This window comes from Staurois parvus, unplaced genomic scaffold (assembly GCF_062004578.1).
Source record: "Staurois parvus isolate SC_StPar_1 unplaced genomic scaffold, SC_StPar_1.0 ptg000025l, whole genome shotgun sequence".
NCBI lineage: Eukaryota > Metazoa > Chordata > Amphibia > Anura > Ranidae > Staurois > Staurois parvus.
Window position 1 is genome coordinate 18,942,598 of NW_028317821.1, and position 22,813 is coordinate 18,965,410.

The 22,813-nt window shown below is 37.6% G+C and overlaps 1 protein-coding gene across 1 annotated transcript in view; it reads left to right on the forward strand.

Moving 5' to 3' along the window:
• Window positions 1-14,408: 14,408 nt before the first annotated feature.
• Window positions 14,409-22,813, forward strand: part of PTPRQ (protein tyrosine phosphatase receptor type Q) — a 221,273-nt gene continuing 212,868 nt past the window's right edge. Inside the window, exons 1-2 of the mRNA XM_089652140.1 lie at window positions 14,409-14,521; window positions 19,438-19,615. Coding sequence (XP_089508266.1) covers window positions 14,483-14,521; window positions 19,438-19,615 — 217 coding nt within the window. The 5' untranslated portion in view covers window positions 14,409-14,482. The remainder of the gene's footprint in view (window positions 14,522-19,437; window positions 19,616-22,813) is intronic.

A 22,813-nucleotide genomic window follows, 5' to 3' on the forward strand; every position in this document is an offset into this window, starting at 1 on the left:
GTAGAAGAAGAAGAAGAGGATGATGATGCTGATGAAGAAGAAGAAGAAGAAGAAGAGGATGATGATGATGAAGAAGTAGAAGAAGAAGAGGATGATGAAGAAGAAGAAGAAGAAGAGGATGATGATGATGAAGAAGTAGAAGAAGAGGATGATGATGAAGAAGTAGAAGAAGAAGAAGAAGAAGAAGAAGAAGAAGAGGATGACGATGAAGAAGTAGAAGAAGAAGAAAACGAGGATGATGATGACGAAGAAGAAGAAGAAGAAGAAGAGGATGATGATGATGAAGAAAAAGAAGAAGAGGAGGAGGATGATGAAGAAGAAGAAGAGGATGATGATGAAGAAGAAGAGGATGATGATGTTGAAGAAGAAGAAGAAGAAGAAGAGGATGATGATGAAGAAGAGGAAGAAGAAGTAGAAGAAGAAGACGAAGAGGATGATGATGATGAAGAAGAGGATGATGATGATGAAGAAGAAGAGGATGATGATGAAGAAGAAGTAGAAGAAGAAGAAGAAGAAGAGGATGATGATGATGATGAAGAAGTAGTAGAAGAAGATGATGATGAAGAAAAAGAAGAAGAAGAGGAGGATGATGATGAAGAAGAAGATGAGGATGATGATGATGAAGAAGAAGAGGATGATGATGATGAAGAAGAAGAAGAAGAAGAAGAAGAAGAGGATGATGATGATGAAGAAGAGGATGATGAAGAAGAGGATGATGATGATGAAGAAGAAAAGGATGATGATGAAGAAGAAGTAGAAGAAGAGGATGATGATGATGAAGAAGTAGAAGAAGATGATGATGAAGAAAAAGAAAAAGAAGAGGAGGATGATGATGAAGAAGAACATGAGGATGATGATGAAGAAGAAGAAGAGGATGATGATGAAGAAGAAGAAGAAGAAGAAGAAGAGGATGATGATGATGAAGAAGAAGAAGAAGAAGAAGAAGAAGAGGATGATGATGAAGAAGGAGAAGAAGAAGAAGGATGAAAAATAAGAGGAATTCCAGTCCAGCAAAAAGTGTCCCTGCAGAGAGCTCCGCTATTTCTTTGACAGTTCTTTGACAGTTCCTTGACATTTACAGAGGTTGCAACATTGTATCTGTTTGTTTCCGAATAAAAACATCTGTATCTTAAATGGAAACAAATAGATACATTGTTGCAACCTCTGTAAATGTCAAGGAACTGTCAAAGAACTGTCAAAGAAATAGCAGAGCTCTCTGCAGGGACACTTTTTGCCGGCTGTAGACGGGATGAAAATCGGCCGATTTTTTTTACCATTGGTGGTAACGTCGGCCGCTTGAACGACCGATTTTTCGTTTTTTTAAAAGAAAAATCGGCCATTTTTCTCCCCGTCTATGGCTTGCATTAGGATGCGCTATTATGTTTTTCCTTACTAGCAGTTTCCTTGGTAGTACTGTGCCATGCCAATTAGTTATACAAGATTCACACTTCTGGGGAGACTAGTAACAGTATTGCAACGTACAGTTAGTTAGCTGTGAAAATGTATCAAAACCTAATCCACATTTGTAGCCTTTTCTAGATATCTTTATGTACAATTCTTCTTCTGAGGTCATCATCTGCTTTTTTTGAAGAAAGCATTGCTGAAAACAGCACAAAAAACACCTTAAAAGTAAGTGTTCATGTCTTCTATGTTGAGCTGGCTTCACTTCCGTACTTAAAGGTTACATGTCATAGAAACACAGCAACATAGAAAAAACATAGAAAAAGTATGGCAGAAAGAGACTGAGTGGTCCATCGAGTCTGCCTGTTTTTTTTTTGTGTGTGTGTGTGTGTTTTTTGTTTTTTTTGGCAAGGGTGTTTGTTTTTTTGTTTTGGGGGGGAGGTTGTTAACTTTTTTGTCTGAGTATAGATCTATGCTTGTCCCAATCATGTTTGAAGCTATTTACTGTTGACTGGCTCACTACCTCTGCTGGAGTTCATTCCAAAAATCAGCTACTCTTTCAGTAAAATAGTACTTTCTGAGATTAGTTTTGAACTTTCCTCCAGTTAGTTTAAGGTCATGTCCCCGTAATCTTGATTTTGGTTTCATGTTGAAAATACTGAATAATGTCATGAAAAACAATTTCTCTGTTGTAGGCAGAGAGGATTTATAGGTATAAAAAAATAGTTTTATCCTTATACAATACTACTTTATCTACTCTATCTACAACCAAGAGCTAGGCCTGCTTTATGACATATAAACTGTGACTGTAGAAGTGAAGTCAGCTCCATATTGGATGTATGAATGCTTATGGTTCAAGCTCTGTTCCCCTTTATTTCTAGACGAGCATCCACTTTATGGCTCTTTGGTGTTATTGTGAAACTTCTCTAGTCAACTCAACATTTGTTTATTATGTGTTTTATTGCTTCCACTTTTCACCCCTTTTATTTCTTAAAAAAAAACAGATCATTCTGTGACTTAAAGTGATTTAAAAAAAATAAAAAACCCAAATATGTTATACTTACCCGCTCTGTGCAATAGTTTTGCACAGAGCAGTCCAAATTCTGCTCTTCTAGGGACCTCAATGACGCTTCTGGCTCCTCCTAATGCAAAGACTGTGTCATGGTAAAAAACCATCTACCTTTATAACCGATTCAAATTTACCTTTGCTATAGGTCAAGAAACCTGTGAACCACACCTCTAACTTTATTTATAATTACCTTATTTTCAAATTATCATTATCTTAGAGGTTTTCAACCTTTTTCCACCAACAACCTTAATTTATTATAACTTTGATAAAGATCAGACCACATTTAGAGAGCCATTGTTGCACATCTAATTCATTCATAAAGGTTTATAAATGTGTTCTTGCAACTGTAGCAATGAACAATGAATATAATTTTAAACGTTAAATGATCTGTATACAATTTTCAGAAAGAAGGTTTAAATCCTCATGCACAATGGGCACTTTTACAGCTGCTGTTTTTGTCTTTTGGCGGAACCAGTAAACTCCCCAGAAAGTTATCCTATGTGTCCATGCACACATAGGCTTTACTCAGCGTTTTTTGGCAGGGACATTTTCCTGCTTGAAAAAAACCCTCAGAATTGTGGGTTTTGAGAGGTGTTTTTTAGCTGTAAAAATGCTCTAAAGCTGGTAAAATGCGGCAAAACTGCATTTTTAAGTGTGTTTTGAGCCAAATTTAAAACTTTTTTTGTACTAAAAAACACAACGTGACTAAACGTGGTAAAACACAGCTAAACGCTAATGCTAAAAAACACAGAAAACCTTGTTTTTAACTTGACTTTATACAGCTAACGCTACCAGAGTTTTTAAAATGCCCAGTGTGCATATGAGGCCCAGTGTGCATATGAGGCCCAAATCTCCTATAGATCTTCCAACAACTTTGTAGTGCAAAGGCCTGCCAGAACAGATACAATTACTTTGGATTTAGATAGGTACTTATATGACATAGTTTTTGGTAAATCTAAAGCTGATTATACAAAGTTTGTATGATCAGCTTTTAACATACCATCAGATATCAGTGGTCCCCTAAGAGTTCCATGTTAGGTTGTGGACTTTCCATAAGTATTGCTGTGTTCCATGGTAAGGCACATTGTGCAGCACATTGTGTCAACCAAAGATATTTTCCTCTGTCTACTTTCTGTCTGTCCAGATGCTTTTTCAGTAACTGTGTGTAATCCTATCAAGCAGCAGAATAATTATATTTGCAAACATGGGTTTTCTTGGGAACATGGTCTTTCTTCTTTTGGCATATTTTGCTTTAAAGCTGATTTATACACCCTCTTCAGCGGCAATTCTCATGTATTCCACAAGGTGACAGTACATACCAGTACATTTCATTCCATAGCTTTGCCTTAGTCTGACTTTAGTGCTGTAGGTTCAGGAAACTTCCATATTAGACAAGTAGATAATACACCTTTTTGGCATATTTATAAACACATTTTGGAATAAGAAAAATTAATAATAGCGCCTATGGTCAAAATTGTATAACTTACTAATAGTGTACCAGCTGCAAAAAAACCACCATATATAAAGTGTACCAATTAATAAATAATTTGCGCTAGTAAATATATATAAATATATGTAAAGAAATCATCAAATCATAAGTCCAGAAAAATATATATATACCAATACCACAGAAAAATATAAAAAACTTTTTAGGTGCAAAAAAACTTTTGTGCAAAAGGAGTGTCTCAATATAAAAAAAGTGTCTCAATATAAAAAAATTTCACCAAAAAACCTTGATAATATAATGGCAGATCATCCATAAAAATATCTTCAGAAACGGAAGCTCTCCAACACACCGATCCTCATCGATCGAAATAACAGGACGAAAAACTTTGTAGTTAATCGAAAAAACATTTTGGAATACTTATAAAAAACATCTGCAGATTAAAAATGTACTTGGTTTTTATTTTGCATGGTTTTTTTTTATTATTGTACAGTACTTATACTGTACAATATATAATGAATATGTATGTAAGATTATTATATGTTCAATGTACATAGCTGTTAATACACATATTTAAAAGCTGGGAAAAAATGCATTTGTTATCCAAGATTAAACCCCAACCCCAGCCAAAATAGGTTTATTGTGTTTAATAGTGTGGATACTTTTGTCTGTTTTTTTCTGTTTTGTCACTTCTTCACCCTATGACACCAAGTTAAGAAAGGAGTTGGGGTCTGTGACAGAGGTACACAGAAATTTTGCTAAAAATGTCTTTTCATTGCTGTATGTGTCCCCATTGGAGATATTGCTCAGCACTCCCTGTCCCTGTGACAATCATTTATCGGCACAGGAAGAGAGGGACAGTTCCCAACATGGACGCAAGAAACAATTACAGGGGACCTTACAATTCCCCACAACACCCCAAACAAAAAAAGTGTGCTAAAGATGGCCCTTTATGGTAGTAAAGATGTACTAATATTATTGACATGACAAGTTTTATTGTTGCCATTCTGAAATGTTTAACATTGTATGCCAGGTCTCTGTATAACGTGATTCTGCCCACCCTCACCTTTTAATGGTACGTTTACTAACAGGAATTTTGCCGAGTTAAAGGTATCTTCCCTGTAATCACAGCTCAGTTATGGTGTTAATCACTTTTTTTTTTTTTTTTTAATGATTTTATTGCTTTATTCTCTCCCAAAGTGTTAGTGTGTTCAGCCCTATGTTAAATAATGAATGTCACAGTCACTTTAGGAACCTGAGTAATTATGATTAGTGTTGCTGTCTGGAAAAATGCAAAATTCATCTTAACATCGCAGATTCGTATCTGAAATTCAGTTCTAAAAATGTAGAACGGAACACCTACGATGTGCGAGTGTACTAAATTTGGAGCAAAAATGTGCTAAAAGCTGCACTATGTGCATAATGATATGCGCGAAGCGTAAAATATGTGCCTATAATTATAAGGCCAGTTCTTTAACTACTTGTCTTAACTACTTATCTTCTTTGCACACATAGTAAAATCTGCATTTTTTTGCTAGAAATTACTGTATCCCCCCCCCACAAACACACACACACAAAAAAAAAAGTGTATATATATATCTTGTTTTAAGGCAAGGGACTCTGGAGGAAAAAATGGGGATAGTTGCAATTTTTTATGTAACACAGTATGTGGTCAGTTATTTATCAAATGCATATTTCCAGGAAAGATACACTGAAATTAATTTTAGGGCAAACAAACACACTATTATACTGTTTTTTTTATTTTGGTAAAATACAGGATTGTGTAAATAGATACTAAACATGTCAAGTCTTTAAATAGTAAACACCTGTGTAATCACAAAACATATAGTACCCAAAATTCATAGGCGATGCTTTCAAAAACTATAATAGGTCATCCTTTTAGAGTTAACCATAAATTATGGCACTAGAATTATGACTCGCAGTCTGACGTTTGTGACAATACCTCAAATGTGATGTTACTTACCCATTTTTTATGGGGTGAAAAATGGGTAAGTGTGTGGAGGGTGACAGAAGTGCTTTATATTTTTTAAATAGAATTTTATATATTTCTTACTTTTTTTTCTTTTTCTTTTTTTTACACTGCATTTTTTTTTTTTTACTTTATTGCCATCCTAGATTGTAAGCTCAAAAGAGCAGGGCCCTCGATCCCCTCATGTTTTGCATTGTATTGGTATTGTTCTGTCACATGTTCTGTCCCCCTTTGTAATGTACAGCGCTGAGCGAACCATTGGCGCTTTATAAATACTGTATAATAATAATAATAATCAGAAGGGGGCTAACAAGCTCCTTATGTGATAACACGGGCAAGTATGATTCCCCTGCCCTCCATTGCTGTATCTTTGGCTACACTAGCCAATCAGTTACAGATGTGACCCCGGAAGTGATGTAAAGACAAATTTTTTCTTTTAAAATAACAAACATGTTATACTTATCTTCTCTGTGCAATGGTATTGCACAGAGCGGCCCTGATCTTCTTCTTGGGTTCCCCGCCAGCACTCCTGGCTCCTCCTCTTCTCCATGTGTCACCATAGGAAGCTGCATCCTACAGTGGCACACCTGTGGGCTTGATCCTGAACCATGTTGCCTGCTTCTATAGAGAAGAGGAGAGAACTTCTACATCTGGCCATAGCGCTGGGTCGAGATCTGGCTCAGGTAAGTAAAAGGGTGGGCGAGGGGGCGATACACATACTGAAACTTTTTTTATCTTAATGCAGGGAAAGCATTAAGGTAAAAAAATTTTTTGCTTCACAACCACTTTAGTCACAGGAAGTCTGAGGAAATTAGTTACAGTAGACAATGGGATATTCCCTAAGTTACTCCTGCTTTAACCAGAGAAGCAGTTTCCCGCTGTCCCATACTCCACATGAAACAAGAAAGCCTGGGAACCACCACGGGTGCCGTTGGTGGGGCCACTTTGAGAGCCCCATAAAAGTGCCATTTATAATCGTATCTTGGTAGACAAGTGGGTAAAGTCAGCAGGGTTCTAATTACTTACTTAAAAACCAAAATGACATAAGACACAGCTGTGGTGGATCTGTAGTTATAAAAAAAGTGGGGCTTCTCTTTCTATTCCAATCAGACTGGGCAACAAGGAAAGGGAATGCAGAAAGAGTGCAGACCCCACCCCCTTCCTGTTGTACACCAGACCATATTCTTTTCAACATTGGGGAGGTAGCTTGCAAATGTTCCCCCCTTGCCCCAATATTAAAGGACAAGAGCCTCTTTCCTACATCTGTGTGCCTCATAACGGGGGTTGAGGTAATGGTAAAATGGAGGGGTTTATGACTGGAATCTGATAGCTCCCACACCAGGGTAATGAATACATAGGTACATTAGTACCCCTAAACTGTTCCCACAAAGAGTTAAAAATAAAAAAAGCATGCCAACGCCATGAAAAAAAATATTTTAGCATATACAACACAAATACATATCTACTTTTAAAATGAATTTTTATTATGTCGCAAGAAGTAATTCCAACATCAGTCATAGTGTCTAGCAATGTATCCATGGATCAAGTCGTCCATCAATGTAAATCCATCAATCACGATGATGCATGGTCTGCCAATCTGCACATGAAGAAATCTCGACACTAATTAACCAGTAACAGACTTGGGGTTCTCAGTCCCTGTCCTGGCTCACTGGACTTCTAATTGATCCTCCTAAATAGCTGGACCAGGGTTACAGTTTAGATATCTCTGATTGCTATCTCTGATTGCTGTGTCCTGAATTGAAATGTATGACTACATTAATCACTAGACAGGTCCCTGGTGACCAGTGTGTTGTGATAAAGTACTGCATATAAAATTGTTGTTAGATCTGCAGAAAAGGGCCCTGTGTATATTACTACTGAAAAATCCCCATAGGGGGACTTTATCTTACTTCCTGCCCATTTATTGTCAGTACAAGAACTGGTGTGTGTGGACATGGCCCAATAAAATGGGCATTGCCCAACAATACAATTATTGTCAGGAATTTTAACCTGAAAATAAAATGATACAAATTATTGTGACAAGCACCACAAATACTCACTAAGGAATGACATTCACATGTGCTAAGCAAAGCAGCAAAAGATCCATAAACTGTTGAAACAAAGACGGCAGTGTATGTATGGGCATTTATCATTCTAACCTCTATTCTCACAATGTGTGAAATCATGTACACATCTGCAAAAAAAATTGCAAGAAAGAAAATGCACACTGTGATAAACCCAGTACAATGCTTTTTTCTTTACTTTAAAAGCAAGTTCACACTGTGTGTGGTTAATCCCATTTTCCAGCACCTGTTCAATGCCAGTCACCACAAGGGTACAAAGAAAACAATAGTTTTCTATGTCCCCTGGTTACACCATTGGTGTTATGTGCAGCTTAGAAAACTGCAGACATGCTTCTTTTTTCTGCAGCACATTATGACAGATCACCACAACACATCACACCACAGTACTGTGCAGAGACTGGAATGAAGTGTACATTTGTACACTTCAATATAGTTAAAAATATCAATACACTTCAATATACTTAATAAAATGTTCATCACACCACCCTTTCACCACCCAGTAAAATTTAATGTTTTTAGTATGTGGGTAGTGTGAACGAGCCCTTACTGTTTTATTGCAGATGGCTTTAATGATATCAATATATACTTCACGCAGCTAAACAGAGAAACACTAGAGAAAGTTACATTTATATTTTAGGCACACCACCACTTCGCTGGCATATGTTCAGATACTAGATTATACTCTCCATAATGAAACAGACATCTGAGTAAGGCTGCTTTCACACTGATCTGTTTTTCTTCCAGTTTTGCATTAAAAAAAGAGGAAGAAAAACTCATGTCCATCCCTATGGAACTCTTCGCACTGGGCAGTTGCAGGTCTCTTGCGTTTTTCAAAGTCCTGCTTGCTGCAGTTTTGGTGCGATAGAAAAAAAACCACACCAAAACCACACCTCCCCATTGAATTGAATGGAGAATGCATCAAAAGCACATCATTAACGGACCCACTGTTGCATTTTTGGTGCGTCACTTTTTTTTTACAGGTGCAAAAAGCACTGAAATTGGTGCAAAAACATGGTAAAAATGAGACAAAACCCCTTATGTATTGTTGCCGCGTTTTTGAAAGGGATTGCAAACGTAGCTTTAGTTCACGATATACAGGAGAAACTCGAAAAATTAGAATATCGTGCAAAAGTTCATTTATTTCAGTAATGCAACTTAAAAGGTGAAACTAATATATGAGATAGACTCATTACATGCAAAGCAAGATAGTTCAAGTTGTGATTTGTCATAATTGTGATGATTATGGCTTACAGCTCATGAAAACCCCAAATCCACAATCTCAGACAATTAGAATTTTGTGAAAAGATGCAATATTCTAGGCTCAAAGTGTCCCACTCTAATCAGCTAATTAAGCCATAACACCTGCAAAGGGTTCCTGAGCCTTTAAATGGTCTCTCAGTCTGGTTCAGTAGGAATCACAATCATGGGAAGACTGCTGACCTGACAGTTGTGCAGAAAACCATCATTAACACCCTCCATAAGGAGGGAAAGACTCAAAAGGTTATTGCAAAAGAGGTTGGATGTTCCCAAAGGAAGAAAAATGTGCACAAGCAGCAGGGATGTCCGCAGCCTGGGGAAGATTGTCAGGGCAAGGCCATTCAAAAGTGTTGGGGACTTTCAAAAGGAGTGGACTGAGGCTCAGTGGTCCAAAGTCCTCTTTTCTGATGAGAGCAACTTTTGCGTCTCATTTGGAAACCAAGGACCCAGAGTATGGAGGAAGAATGGAGAAGCACACACTGCAAGATGCTTGAAGTCCAGTGTGAAGTTTCCACAGTCTGTGTTGATTTGAGGAGCCATGTCATCTGCTGCTGTTGGTCCACTGTGCTTCATTAAGTCCAGGGTCAACACAGCCATCTACCAGGAGATTTTGGAGCACTTCATGCTTCCTTCTGTAGACGAGCTTTATGGGGATGCTGACTTCATTTTCCAGCAGGACATGGCACCTGCCCACACTGCCAAAAGCACCAAAACCTGGTTCAATGACCGTGGGATTACTGTACTTGATTGGCCAGCAAACTCGCCTGACCTGAACCCCATAGAAAATCTATGGGGCATTGCCAAGAGAAAGATGAGAGACATGAGACCGAACAATGCAGAAGAGCTGAAGGCCGCTATTGAAGCATCCTGGTTCTCCATAACACCTCAGCAGTGCCACAGGTTGATAGCTTCCATGCCACGCTGCATTGAGGCAGTAATTGCTGCAAAAGGGTCCCAAACCAGGTACTGAGTACATATGCATGCTTATACTTTTCAGAGGTCCGATATTGTTCTATGTACAATCCTTGTTTTATTGATTGCATGTAATATTCTAATTTTCTGAGATTGTGGATTTGGGGTTTTCATGAGCTGTAAGCCATAATCATCACAATTATGACAAATCACCTTTTAAGTTGCATTACTGAAATAAATGAACTTTTGCACGATATTCAAATTTTTCGAGTTTCACCTGGATATATTGTAGCCTGTGTGCACATATCCACTGGCAGCTTGGGCACATAGTAAACAGTGTGAGGATAAAATAATTTAGTTGTATATACATTATCAATGTACCGATGTGCAAGCAAAGGTTTTAGTAAATCAAGGCAGTTTGGCTCGAGGTTGCAGACTTGAATGAGCAAGTTCGACAGGTGGTGCCACCTGTCACCTCGACAAGCCACCTTAAATTTGCAGTGGCTGTGACGCAAAGTATTGTGGAATGTGTACAGTCTACTCTGGTGGTATGCTATGTTTTAGATGGGTATTCAGGGGTTGGTTAAACTGCAACTCAGCTGTCCATTTTTACAACTCTTTTGCCTCCAGGGTAAAAGGTACTTAAGCAGGAGTTCAGACATATGCTCATGCATGATGTACCCTAGGTTCACACCTATGCAATTTGCGTTTGATCCGTACCTGCAGTGCATTTTGAATTTTTGCACATGCGTTTTTCACACACTTTTGATGCATTTTGCTTTTTTTTTCTTGTTGTTAGGCAGATTAAAATGCAAAACACATAAAAAAACGCAGAAAAAATGCAGCAAATACGCACTACATGCTTTTCTCCAGCCTATAGAACCAAAAATGCAACTTTTTCTCCCTAACCCTTTCCAAAAGATGCATCAGGTGAAAATGTGGAGATGTGAATGTGTCCCATAGGAAATCATATTAAATGGACTGCTGTGTGTTTCTGCAAAATGCTACAGAAAACACTTAGGTGTGAACCTAGGGTAAAGTGCACACAGGCAGAGAACTATTCTGACTCCAGTGCACATCGCTGGATCGAGAGGGGGCTTAGGTAAGTATTAGGGGGGCTGGGGGAGCTGCTCCACAGAGAAGGTTTTTTACCTTCAAGCATAGAATGCATGGAGATAAAAAACCTTGAGCCTTTACAACCGATTTAGACAACCTTTTTTTCAAGAAACCTTGATTAGTACTAGTTAAGAAATTCTGGCCTAGATTAAATTGGTCTATGTGTACTATGTGTAGTTTTAAGACTGCATGGAAAGTTAATCTGGCCATACACTAGTAGATTTCTGAATGAACATTCATACACAAAATCTCAGTACATTCCATTACTTGAATGCCATTCGAAAGTACTTCAGAATTTAATTTGCTTTTAGCATTCATTTTTTAAATTAATGGACTTTCCCAAACAAAAACCATGTACACTAGAATTTATTTTGTCCAGGGAAAATATTACATCCTGGTCCTTCAAAATTTCTTATCATTGCGGTTGAAAACGAACATCGATTTGACCTCACCAATAATTAGAAAATAGAATGAATGTTCTTAGAATTAAATATTTCATACAAAAATTATACTAGTGTATGGCCAGCTTAAGTCTGCCCAAGTAGTACTTTGAAAAAGCTAATGCCTTTATTTTCACTTTCTAGGTGTTAATTATGTCAACAAGTCTTTAACTGTAGTGGATGAAAACTGCCCAGCAAAGCCTTCATAGTCACCTTTGTGTTGCTTCTGTTGTACATATGAATTCAATTCACTTGAGCATGAGAACAGCAAATGTAGTTTGAGCCCTCACATAGACTTGTTAGTCTGAGGTGTTCTCCACAGGCTTTGAGATGCTTATCAGGATAAGCTAACACAGCAGTGTGATATCATCCTTTGTACACTATTGTGGTGATTAGCATCAACACTTTTATTTCCCCTGCCAAGGACTGGAGCTGGCCATAACACATCATTAAGTGTTTGTTGCAGGAGAGCACACTAGCACTTTAAGAGAGGTTACATATTCAAAAGCAACCTGTACTCAGCCTGGGTTAGGTTTTCTCTACTTATGATCTCTTAATTAAGTGCCAGTGGTCTTTGTATAGTCATAATACAAATAAAAGAGCAACTAATTGTCCTGATTAAGAGCTGTGAATTGATATCCTTTGTTTGCTCCTCTCTTTTTGATGGTAAAAGTTGAAAGGCTTCTTTTTGTTTGTGTGGGATTCTTGGGAAGGTACAATGAATCAAGTTGCAAGCAGGCAAGAAAATTCACCTATCATTTATGTTTCATTAGAGATTTGTATTATACATGGTCCTTTTTTATATTTGACATGTATTATGCTCATATATTGTTGCATTAAATATAATCTATATACTGATAAATTGGTCTCACTTCTGAAAAATACAGCTTTAATTGCTTTACAACAAACAACTAATTTTGTGAACAGAGGCTCTTGTTAGCCCACATTGCCTGCCAAGTGTGCGGCTTTATTATTTCATTGATTAAAGTGGTTAAACCCTTTGATATTTGAAAAAAAGTTGCTATTTGTAGATTATTATTATTATTATATTTGTGTGCAGCTCATATATTGTTGCATTAAAAAAAAACTACATACTTATAGATTAGTCTCACATCTTAAAAATACAGCTTTAATTACTCTACAACAATCAACCTGTTTTCGGTACAGAGACCCCTGTCAGTCCACATTGTCTACTGAATACTGGACTTTTTTTATGTTATTGATTCAAGTGGAACCCCCTTTATTATTTGAATAAATATGTTGCTATTTGTAGATTGTCATTATATTTGAACACAAGGACAACCATATTTTACATTTGGGATGTTCTTCCTGCTTAGTAATGCTCTATAATGATTACTTTTCCTCTTTCCTCACTGTACATTTATGGGTTAAACTCATAAGGGTTTACTGAACACAATAGGTGCTTCTTTGTAATTGGTTTTATCTTAGCGGTCCTTTGCTACGTTAAATAGGTTACATTTTATGTGCAAAAGGAGAAAGATATGTATTTGTCCTATGCACATTCATTGGATATGGAATTGCAACATTTTAAGCAAAGTTGACCCTACTGTAAAATATATTCAGCCCTGCTCTAGAGATCTTCACTGTGTGGCCCTGCATGGCCCACACATCATTTGCTTGTAAATTTTCCTGGTTAGGTTGCGTAGTCAATGCACATTACATTAGTTATATCTATGGATGGGGCCATTTGATGTTGGCCACAGCAATCTATAGAAGTATAGCACCATCCATAGGAAGGTGGCCTGGTCACCATTATCTACAAGCAAAGGCTGTGTAGGGCCATATAGTGAAGATATTTTGACCGAATGTGAAGGTAAGTATCTGACACTGATAGTTACACAAGGTGGAGGTGTGGATGGAGGAAGGGGAGGGGTACAGACAGCGAATTTGCCTATTAAAGCTATGTTAACAGTTTTGCTGAGAGGATAAATAAAGAATCTCTTTTCCTGGAGAATATGCTGCTTCAGGCTCCCATTAGTGCTGAGAAGATCACAAGTTTGAAAGTCTAGGCACTTGGTCATGTTATCTTTGTTGAAGGGTAAGGGTAACCAGTCTAAACTCTGATGATTCCCTTAAGTAAAAGCCACAATTCCAATGGCCTAGGCTGTTTGACCTGCACTATTGAGAATCTGCAGCATTTTTTCAAGAAAATATAAAAATGGCAGCCCGGCATTGCTTTTTATCACTCCCATCAGTACTATTAATAGTGTTATGAATGCATGAGTGTAGGTGGAGCTTTGAATTAGTTCTGTGGGGGAAGGGGAGGTTGGGTTATATGGAGGACAGTGGTGATGCTGGTACCTAAGGGCCCTCCAGAAAAAGAACTGGCCGTAGATGTGATTTCCACAACCTTTTTCCCCATCTCAATTCTTCTCTTTAAGTGTAGCCTAATAGAATTACAACCAACAGAAACTTATATAAATTTTAGCATATACACTATATTCTTAGGTTCAGTTTAGGGTAGTTGTACTGTATAATTTTGAATAGTTAGTTTGCATTTTTTATGGAAAGCTTTACAAATGGTTTAAAAAATATGTGTATTAAGATTAATCTGTATAGTGTTTGTAACTGGACTGTTTTTATCTCGTCTTTTTTTGTCTCAATTCCATTAAAGCACCCAGCGCTGTATCTGATTTAAATGCCAAAGAAGTGGAAGCCAATTTTATAACTGTTAGCTGGCGAAGGCCATCACAACCAAATGGCATCATCACACAGTACAGAGTTAGAGCTTTTGTTAAGGAAACAGGAATGGCCATTGAGAATACAATTCTCACAGGAAAATATAAGGTACTCTGCTAGACTTTGAAATCCCTGTTTATCTTTTGCATTGAACAATTAGTAATCACTTATTGCTTTGCAGGTGTTTTGACACGTTACTTGATCTACAAGTCCACTGTGGGATTAAAAAGAGCTTCATCTTCTTTCTTTTACACCTACTGAGTGCATCTCAACACCTACAAGTGTTTCCTGTTATTGTCTCCAATTAAAGGCATGCTGAATAGAGTGTTGTGTTAGGGGGACAAATGTAGAAAAGAGGAAGGCAGGGAAAAGCCACATAGTACAGCCCAATATTAGTTTTGTAGTAGAATACAGTGTGATTCAAAAAAGATGGTGCAAAAGTAAAGCTGATTTAATCATAATGGAATGAACTTAACTCAACTGTATTAACATAAAAAGACACATCAACTGTCCAAGTTTTACCTCTGCAATACAAATGTTCGATGTGAGCCCAGTTGGTGATATGACAGATGACAGATTATTGCCGTTTACCATTGCTCTCACTCTCTCTACAAGTTTTTACTTTAGCACCATGACAATGGTATAAGGTCAATTGTTGAAAATTATGAAAGCAACAAATCTCAAGTTATTGTGTGTTTATTTGCATGTCCATGTCATCATCAACAGAGGTATAGTGTAGTGCTATGTACACAAGATGGAGACACTGAAGAAAGAGAGAGTTGATTTAATCATAATGGAATGAACCTAACTCAACTGCATTAACATGAAAAGACACATCAACTGTCCAAGTTTTACCTCTGCACTGCAAATATTCGATCTGAGCCCCATTGGTGACACAACAGATGTCAAGACAGTAATCCAGTTCTGTCCACACTTGTGCCAGCATGTCCTCAGATATTGACTCCACTTCTTCTGTGATGCAGCGTCTCAGGTCATTCAGGTCCTGTGCATGGAGGTGACATACATTAAGTCCTTTGTGTACCCACACAAAAAGAAGTCGCAGAGTGTTATGTCTGGAGGTCACAGCAGCATTGGTGAATCTCCTGCATGGCAACAGCTCCCATTTATGCAAATTCCAAAACACTAAAGGCTCACTCTTTCTTCAGTGTCTCCATCTTGTGCACCACACTATACCTCTGTTGATGATGACATGCGAATAAACACACAATAACTTGAGATTTGTTGTCTTCATAATTTTCAACAATTGACCTTATACCATTATCATGGTGCTAAAGTAAAAACTTGTAGAGAGAGTGAGAGCAATGGTAAACGGCAATAATCTGTCATCTGTCATATCACCAACCGGGCTCACATCGAACATTTGTATTGCAGAGGTAAAACTTGGACAGTTGATGTGTCTTTTCATGTTAACAAAGTTGTGCTAAAATCATTCCATTATGAATAAATCAGCTTTACTTTTGCACTTACCTTTTTGAATCACACTGTACTATAAATTGGAACACAAGACACTTTGAGGGGGATTTATTAAAACTGGAGCCATCAGAATCTGATGCATTTGTGCATGGTTGTCAATCAGCTTCTAACTTCAGCTTGCTCAATTTAATAAAAAAACCTGGGAGCTAATTGGTTTCTATACAGAGTTGCACCAGGTTTTGCACCATGCAGTTTTAGTAATTCCCCCATGCAATATTTGAAAATAGTGCCACCAGTTGAGGAATACTAGTGACTAGTATACCAGAATACTCTCTCTCTCTATACTCTCTCTCTCTCTCTCTCTATATCATATGGGTGTATGAATTTCAGCACAATCAGTTCTGAGCTTTTCTTTTTCCACATGGCAAAAGAACAATTATTTTATCAGGAACATGCACAGAGAACAAAAACATCTCACCATAGTAGAAGTAGAGAACAGCGGGCTTTTGGCAATAGCCAAATCCTTTAGTCAGCGATGAGCTGCCTGTTTAAGGCAAAATTACATGACAATATTGTAAATAATTTTGTTTTAACATACAAAAAAAAACAGGAAAATAATTATCAAAGCGTAACTCCTAATCCAAACATTTTTCATTTGTATAAACCAGAGGTTTAGAAAATCTGTGGGGTGTTCAGTGCTCTCTCTGTCCACAATAGGGAAAGTTACCCACACTTCCTGTCCTGGGAATACAGTATGAAGTGATTTGAAACCTCCTATATAAAAGGAGAAATCCCACCCGTGACAATGATTCATGGACAAAGATGGTAATTTGGGGATTTGCTGGGGAAATCTGGAGAGTTGGGGAAATCTCCCCAACAACGGTGCATACTACAGTAAAAATTTACAGAGATTTTAAACTCTAACAATTTCCAAATCCAATCAAAACTCAAATATTTAAAAAAAATGTTTTTCTGATGAGTTGTGCTGAATATTTTTCAGTATACCAGTTAGCAGAGCTCTGTATCTCTCATGCTCACTGTACTAATTTTAGACAAACAAAAAGAAATCTCTAGCAGTAATAACCTGCTTTAGTGAAACTCAAATTTTTTGGGATCACCCACAATCAGGGGCGGATTGACCATTCGGACACTGCCCGAGGGCCTAGGGTCAGTAGGGGGCCCCATGAGACGCCCCTGGTACCTTTCATAGGCTTTTTTGGGTGTGGTTTAAGTGTGGACGAGGAAACAGGGGCCCCATGATCCCCTATTGCCCAGGGGCCCCATGAGTTGTCAGTCTGCCCCTGCCCACAATGCAGTGAATAGTGATGATTTGCATGTTGAAAGAAGGTAGACATACTCCTCTGTTAATGGCCACCATTAGACTGACAGATTTTTGTCATTCATAAGGCCCAGGCTACATATTTTTTACATGCATTACACAAGAAAAGATTTGGGAAAAAGTTCTTGCATACATCTTTTTAAACAGATGAACAATGATTTAATGAAAATATTATTAGGACACCTGTGTGAACTAGTAGACCTATTATTACCTTCTTATGTCCCTGCTCGGGTCCTATGAGAATTTGTAAGCCAGGAAGTAAGACACGCCATTGTTATGCGCCTTTCCCTACATAAACTAATCTTATTCTAATTTGAGGGTTTTGATTGACCAGGTAGCATGTGTGTGGGCATCTACTACCTCTTCTTACTATTGTCTGCCTGTGTCTGTACATTTCTCTTGCTGTGCTCCCTAACTTGCTCATTTGCTGTTTGTGTGGCCTCTTGTGTCTCCACTCGCTTGTGGACTGTCCTTCTGCAGTGTCTCACACTCGTTCCTCTTCTTTTTGTTTATTATTCTGCAGACTATCTTATCCTCTCTTGCTGTGTCTTTCCAGCCTCTTGAGCTTCGGCCCCCAGCTATTTGATATCTTCATCCAAGATGTACCAGTTATGTAAAGGTAGCATTAGAAATATTTCTATGCATTCTGTCTTAAAAAATCCTAAAAATGAAATATATGTATTAGTATCTACTACCAAATTAAAGCCTTGTCTGTCTCAAATAAGATGTATACCATATAGGAGCAAACTATAAGGTGAAAAAGTATTTAGCACAAATCTAAAATCGTTAAAAAATGATGAAAAAGTAAAAAGCTATGCTCTATATCTTATTTATGAAGCAGGGTCTTATTTATGCTTTGCTTAAGAATTTGGATATTGAACTAAGTGAGAAGTACTGTTAGGTTCTGCTCTGCAGAAATTCAGACAATGGGGGAGAGTTACTAAGGCCTGGATCACACCAATGTGTTTTCTTAGTTCTTTTTGCAGAAACGCACTGCAGTCCATTTAACATGGTTTCCTAAGGGACACATTCATATCTATGCTTTTCTGAGTTGTTCCTTTCTTAAGAAAGTGTCAGGAACTTTTTAAATGCAAAAAGAAGCCTTTTTGCTACAATAGAGTTCAATGGAGATGCTGTTGAAATGCATGCAGTGCGCTTTTCCCGCATTTTTGCTGCATTGTGCGTTTATATTCTGCCCAAGATCCAAAGCATTTCTTTAACAAAAAACATAGAAAGCTGAAAAAATGCAAAATATGTTAAAAACACGGCAGACACACGTATGTAAAACCAAAAAGCCAAATGAAAAAAGCATTGCAAAAGAGGACAAAAGCAAACTGCATTAGTGGGAACCAGGCCTTATGCTGGACCCTGCAAAATCTAATGCAGCTCTGAATAGAAACCAATCAGCTTCCAGGTTTTATTATCAAAGATTAATTCAACAAGCTGAAGTTAGAAGTTGATTGGCTACCATGTACAGCTGCACCAGATTTGCACGCTCCAGTCTTAGTAAACCTCCACCAGTGTGTTTTTTTGTAAAACAATAAAAAATGGAATTTAAGAAAAAAAGAAACAAAAAATATGGGTTTATTTGGGACTATGCTGGTTTTCTCTCAGAATGCAGAAATCCATAAACTAGATTAGGGATTAAGATTTTAGTAATATGTGTTGATGAATATGAGCAGAAAGGTGATAAAGATAAGGTACTACTTAAATCTTCCACTACTTCTCCAGTGCTAGAAATACACATCTGAAAGATTTTTGTGTTATAGTCCACCCTAGCACTTTATTTTGTAACCTTTGCAATGGGTAATTGAAGGCTTGGTAATTATAACCCTCTTATTTAATTGTAATGCATATGGTAATGTTATAATCTGAAGGCATGGGACATCACACTGCAATATGCTGTTTCATTGTCTTTAAATTAGGCTTTGCCAGACAGTGGCAATGAAATTCTTTAGTGGTGTGCAGGATTAAATCCAGATGTCAAATGATACTTACTTTCGGCAGCATAAATGTTCCTAGGATAAAAAATGCATTGTAAACCCAGCATTAGTCTTAGTGCACCTGTACTTGCATTATTATGTGGGTACCGAAGCCATACTAATATTGTGAGAGCAGAATGGAGGAATTGATAACATTTTATTGCAACGCATACTAAAACATTTTATTTGATTGTAAAAAAAAAAAATAATTTTTGACAACATCGCTGTATATTACTTTAGTGTAACCTGGTTCTCCTTATTATCTGCAGTACATCACTAACACCGATTATGAGATTTCAACTGCAGTAAATGAATATACCAAATCGTTATTTTTTGGCCACGGAAAGGAAGCTATGACTGGAACGTATGAAGGTTCAGCTGACATTTATTCCACAGTCCAAACTATGCCCCCTGTGGCATTCTACAACAATGCAAATGGTGACACAGGTAATGTGTAGCTCACGTTTTCAAGTAGCTAAAAAAAACTCCTTGTAATAGCTAATTTTGTAGAGTTGTCAATAACAGTTGATTGCTCTTTTTTTTGTTATTGCTTCCTAAAAATGTTTTACAGCATATGGCATTGCCACCCACAAAGGTTACACCATTTTGTCACACTGCTGACCTCCTGTATTAAAAAAAAGTCACACCCTATAGCTCCCAGGCAAGCTGCATAGACAATCAGTTATTACAGTTGCCACAGCAGGTGTGACTGTAAGGGATTAGCGTATCACCTACTGCAGCCTACAGAACTTCAGCAGGGGAACATTTGACTAATGGCTCTTCAAGTGTCACTATTACAGTCAAGTAGGTCAAAGTGTTACAAGACCAGCGTGTGTGGAGTCAAACAGGTGCAGCTGACCTCTATGACATGACAATACCACTATGACAGGGCTACAGCCAATAAAAGAGCTTGCCCTCCTTCTGAGAGATGCACTTTATGTGTATACAAACATTGTTGGCTTGACAGATATATGTTTCAAAAATATTGGAACAGTATTAGGTGAATGAAAAGTGACACTTTAAATGCCTCTTTTTGTTAAAGAACATTAAGCTGGTCAATGACTTGGCAATTTTAGCTTTCTGTTGGCTTTTATAAGCACTTGCAATCCATGGTTTTGGCCTTTTCTGGTCTTGAGAACAATTTTGTTTAAAGTAAACATACCACTTAAGCAGCACATGTTTATCAATTTCCAATGCAAATTCAATCATCTGGTCAATCCTTGTTCACATTGAATATTCCCAGCTGACCATTTTTATTCCCATCTGACAAGGCTGGTGCCAGGTATACAACAATTACAATTGTAAATACAATTTTTGATCATGCAAGGTGTTTATGCATTTGTAGTTAAAACAGTTGCTTAGAGGATGAGTAATGGAATTATCTAACAGAAATCTTATGTCTAAAGCCAGCTTTATAGTGCATGGACTTTATATAAAACAAACACTCCCAAGGGTACTTAGAGAATATTTGTTAATATAAAAGAGTATATAATACACATTTAGCTAATCAAATCTGTTTAGTGTGTGTATGTTGAGCTCCATATTTAACCTTCCATAACTTCCATAGTCCCTGCTTTTTTCAAATACACTATTTTGAAGGATTCTGACTGTTTGCAGAAACCCTTTCCCTATATACTTTATCGCACACCATGCTGCCCTTAATTTAGCATGTTTGCCACTAACCTTAGAAATTTGACATGAGTCCCAACATTAAACTTGCTATGCTAAACACCTTTCTAATCTAATTTTTAACATTTTACAGGTGTGCTAGTCAATGTTTTTATAGTTGGTTTTAAAAACACCCTGTTGCCAGACCATTAATTTCAGTAAAAATCTTCCCATAAGATTATATGTGCATTTCACATATTTTATGCATTGTATTTGCCTGTAAAAGCCATCTTTGTGTAGACATCCAAAACATCATCACTGAAATTGCCTTGGGCACTAGTATCTTGAATGTAATGTCAGCAGCACCAGCAGACACTGAGCTGTCACCTAGTGATACTCTTCACTTCTCCTGGCAGCTACATAACAGGCTAGGTAGGGAAAAAATAAGTATGATGGAGGAGCTGGGCCAGTACAGAGAGTAATCAGACCTTCCCGGAAGAGGAGAGGGCTATAACATGCAAGGAGGGAGGGGGCTGTAGTAGGAAATTGACCCTCCCTGGAGTAGTCACATTTTCTAGCAAAAGGTATGGAAAGGAAAAACACTGCTACTTTACTTTTAAAGTACTTGACTTTTCAGTGTTTTTACCTGCATTTTTTAAGTTAATGACAGAACCCCTTTATATTTTAATGGTAATATACAATGATAACATTATTTACTTTAAGTTTATCATGATCACATATCTATGAAGATACTTTTGAAAGGTTACAATAAGATGCTCCTCACTGAAAATGATAATTATTTGTATAGAGCAGGGATCTCCAAACTTTCCAAAACAGGACCATTTTTCTTTTGTTCAGACTTTGATGGGCCAGAGTGTGGTCATTGAGAGCAGAATATTCCCCAGCGTCAGTGGGAGTAAACATTGCCTCGTGCTTGGAGGTCAGTAGAAATAAAAAACAAAGACATAATGCCTGTGGTTAGAAAAGGGGGGGATAGGGCCCCATTGTTGGTATGGAATGAAGAAATAATGTCCATTCAATGGTGTCAGTGGGAATATTGCCTCAGCATTGGTATCAGTGGGAAAAATAGCATCCCGTCATTGGTGTCAGTGGGAGGAATAGTGCTCCATCGCTGGGAGGTATTTTGCTGCAGTCTTGATGTCAGTGGAAAAAATGGTGTCTCATCATTGGTGTCAGTGGGAGGAATAGTGCGTCATATCAGTGGGAGGAATAGTTCCCCAAGGGCTGGATATAGGCAAGCAAAGGGCCAAATCTGGCCCTCAGGCCAAAGTTTGGAGACCACTGATGTAGAGAAATGGGGAAAATGTATTACACATACCTGGGCATAAATTATTGGAGGGATTACTTGATATTCATTGCATAGTGATTGTGTCTATCATATGAATTATGCTCCAATATCAATCAATTAGAGTAGCACAATGTCATCAATACATACTAGACAAAACACCCCAGGGGGATATTTGGTGAACAATTATCTTCACTTCTTTCTCCAGTGATTTGTGGACCTCCACTATTTAGGTGAAAAACCTGCTCACCTCATATATACTTAAATAAACTCATCTGGATACTCCCAGTGGCTCAACTTCTCAGACTTAGACTCCTCACTTTATTTATCTTTCAGGTTACCCATGCCTTCCTCTATCAATTGTGCTAATATGTCATCTGATATAGATCACATGAAATAGAAAGGCAAAGACATAGTGCTCACCATTTTTAAAATTTATTCAATCCCCAGCAGATAAAATTACACTTACAGAAATGCAAAAACAATTTGCTTTGTTAAAATCTGTCATCGACTTGCTCACCATTCTACATTCAGGATGGCGGCGGTGTGACGTCATGGCCTCGGCTCCTCCTTCCAAGACACATTGCACCTTCCGATTGGGCTTCTTCAGTAGCTTTATTATCACTTTAATATTTAATATTTGTTACTTTTTTTTAATATTTTGATTTATCTGAGTGTATATGTATTTTGTTTTGGATATTAACCGCTTCTGCCCGCAATGTACTGCGGAC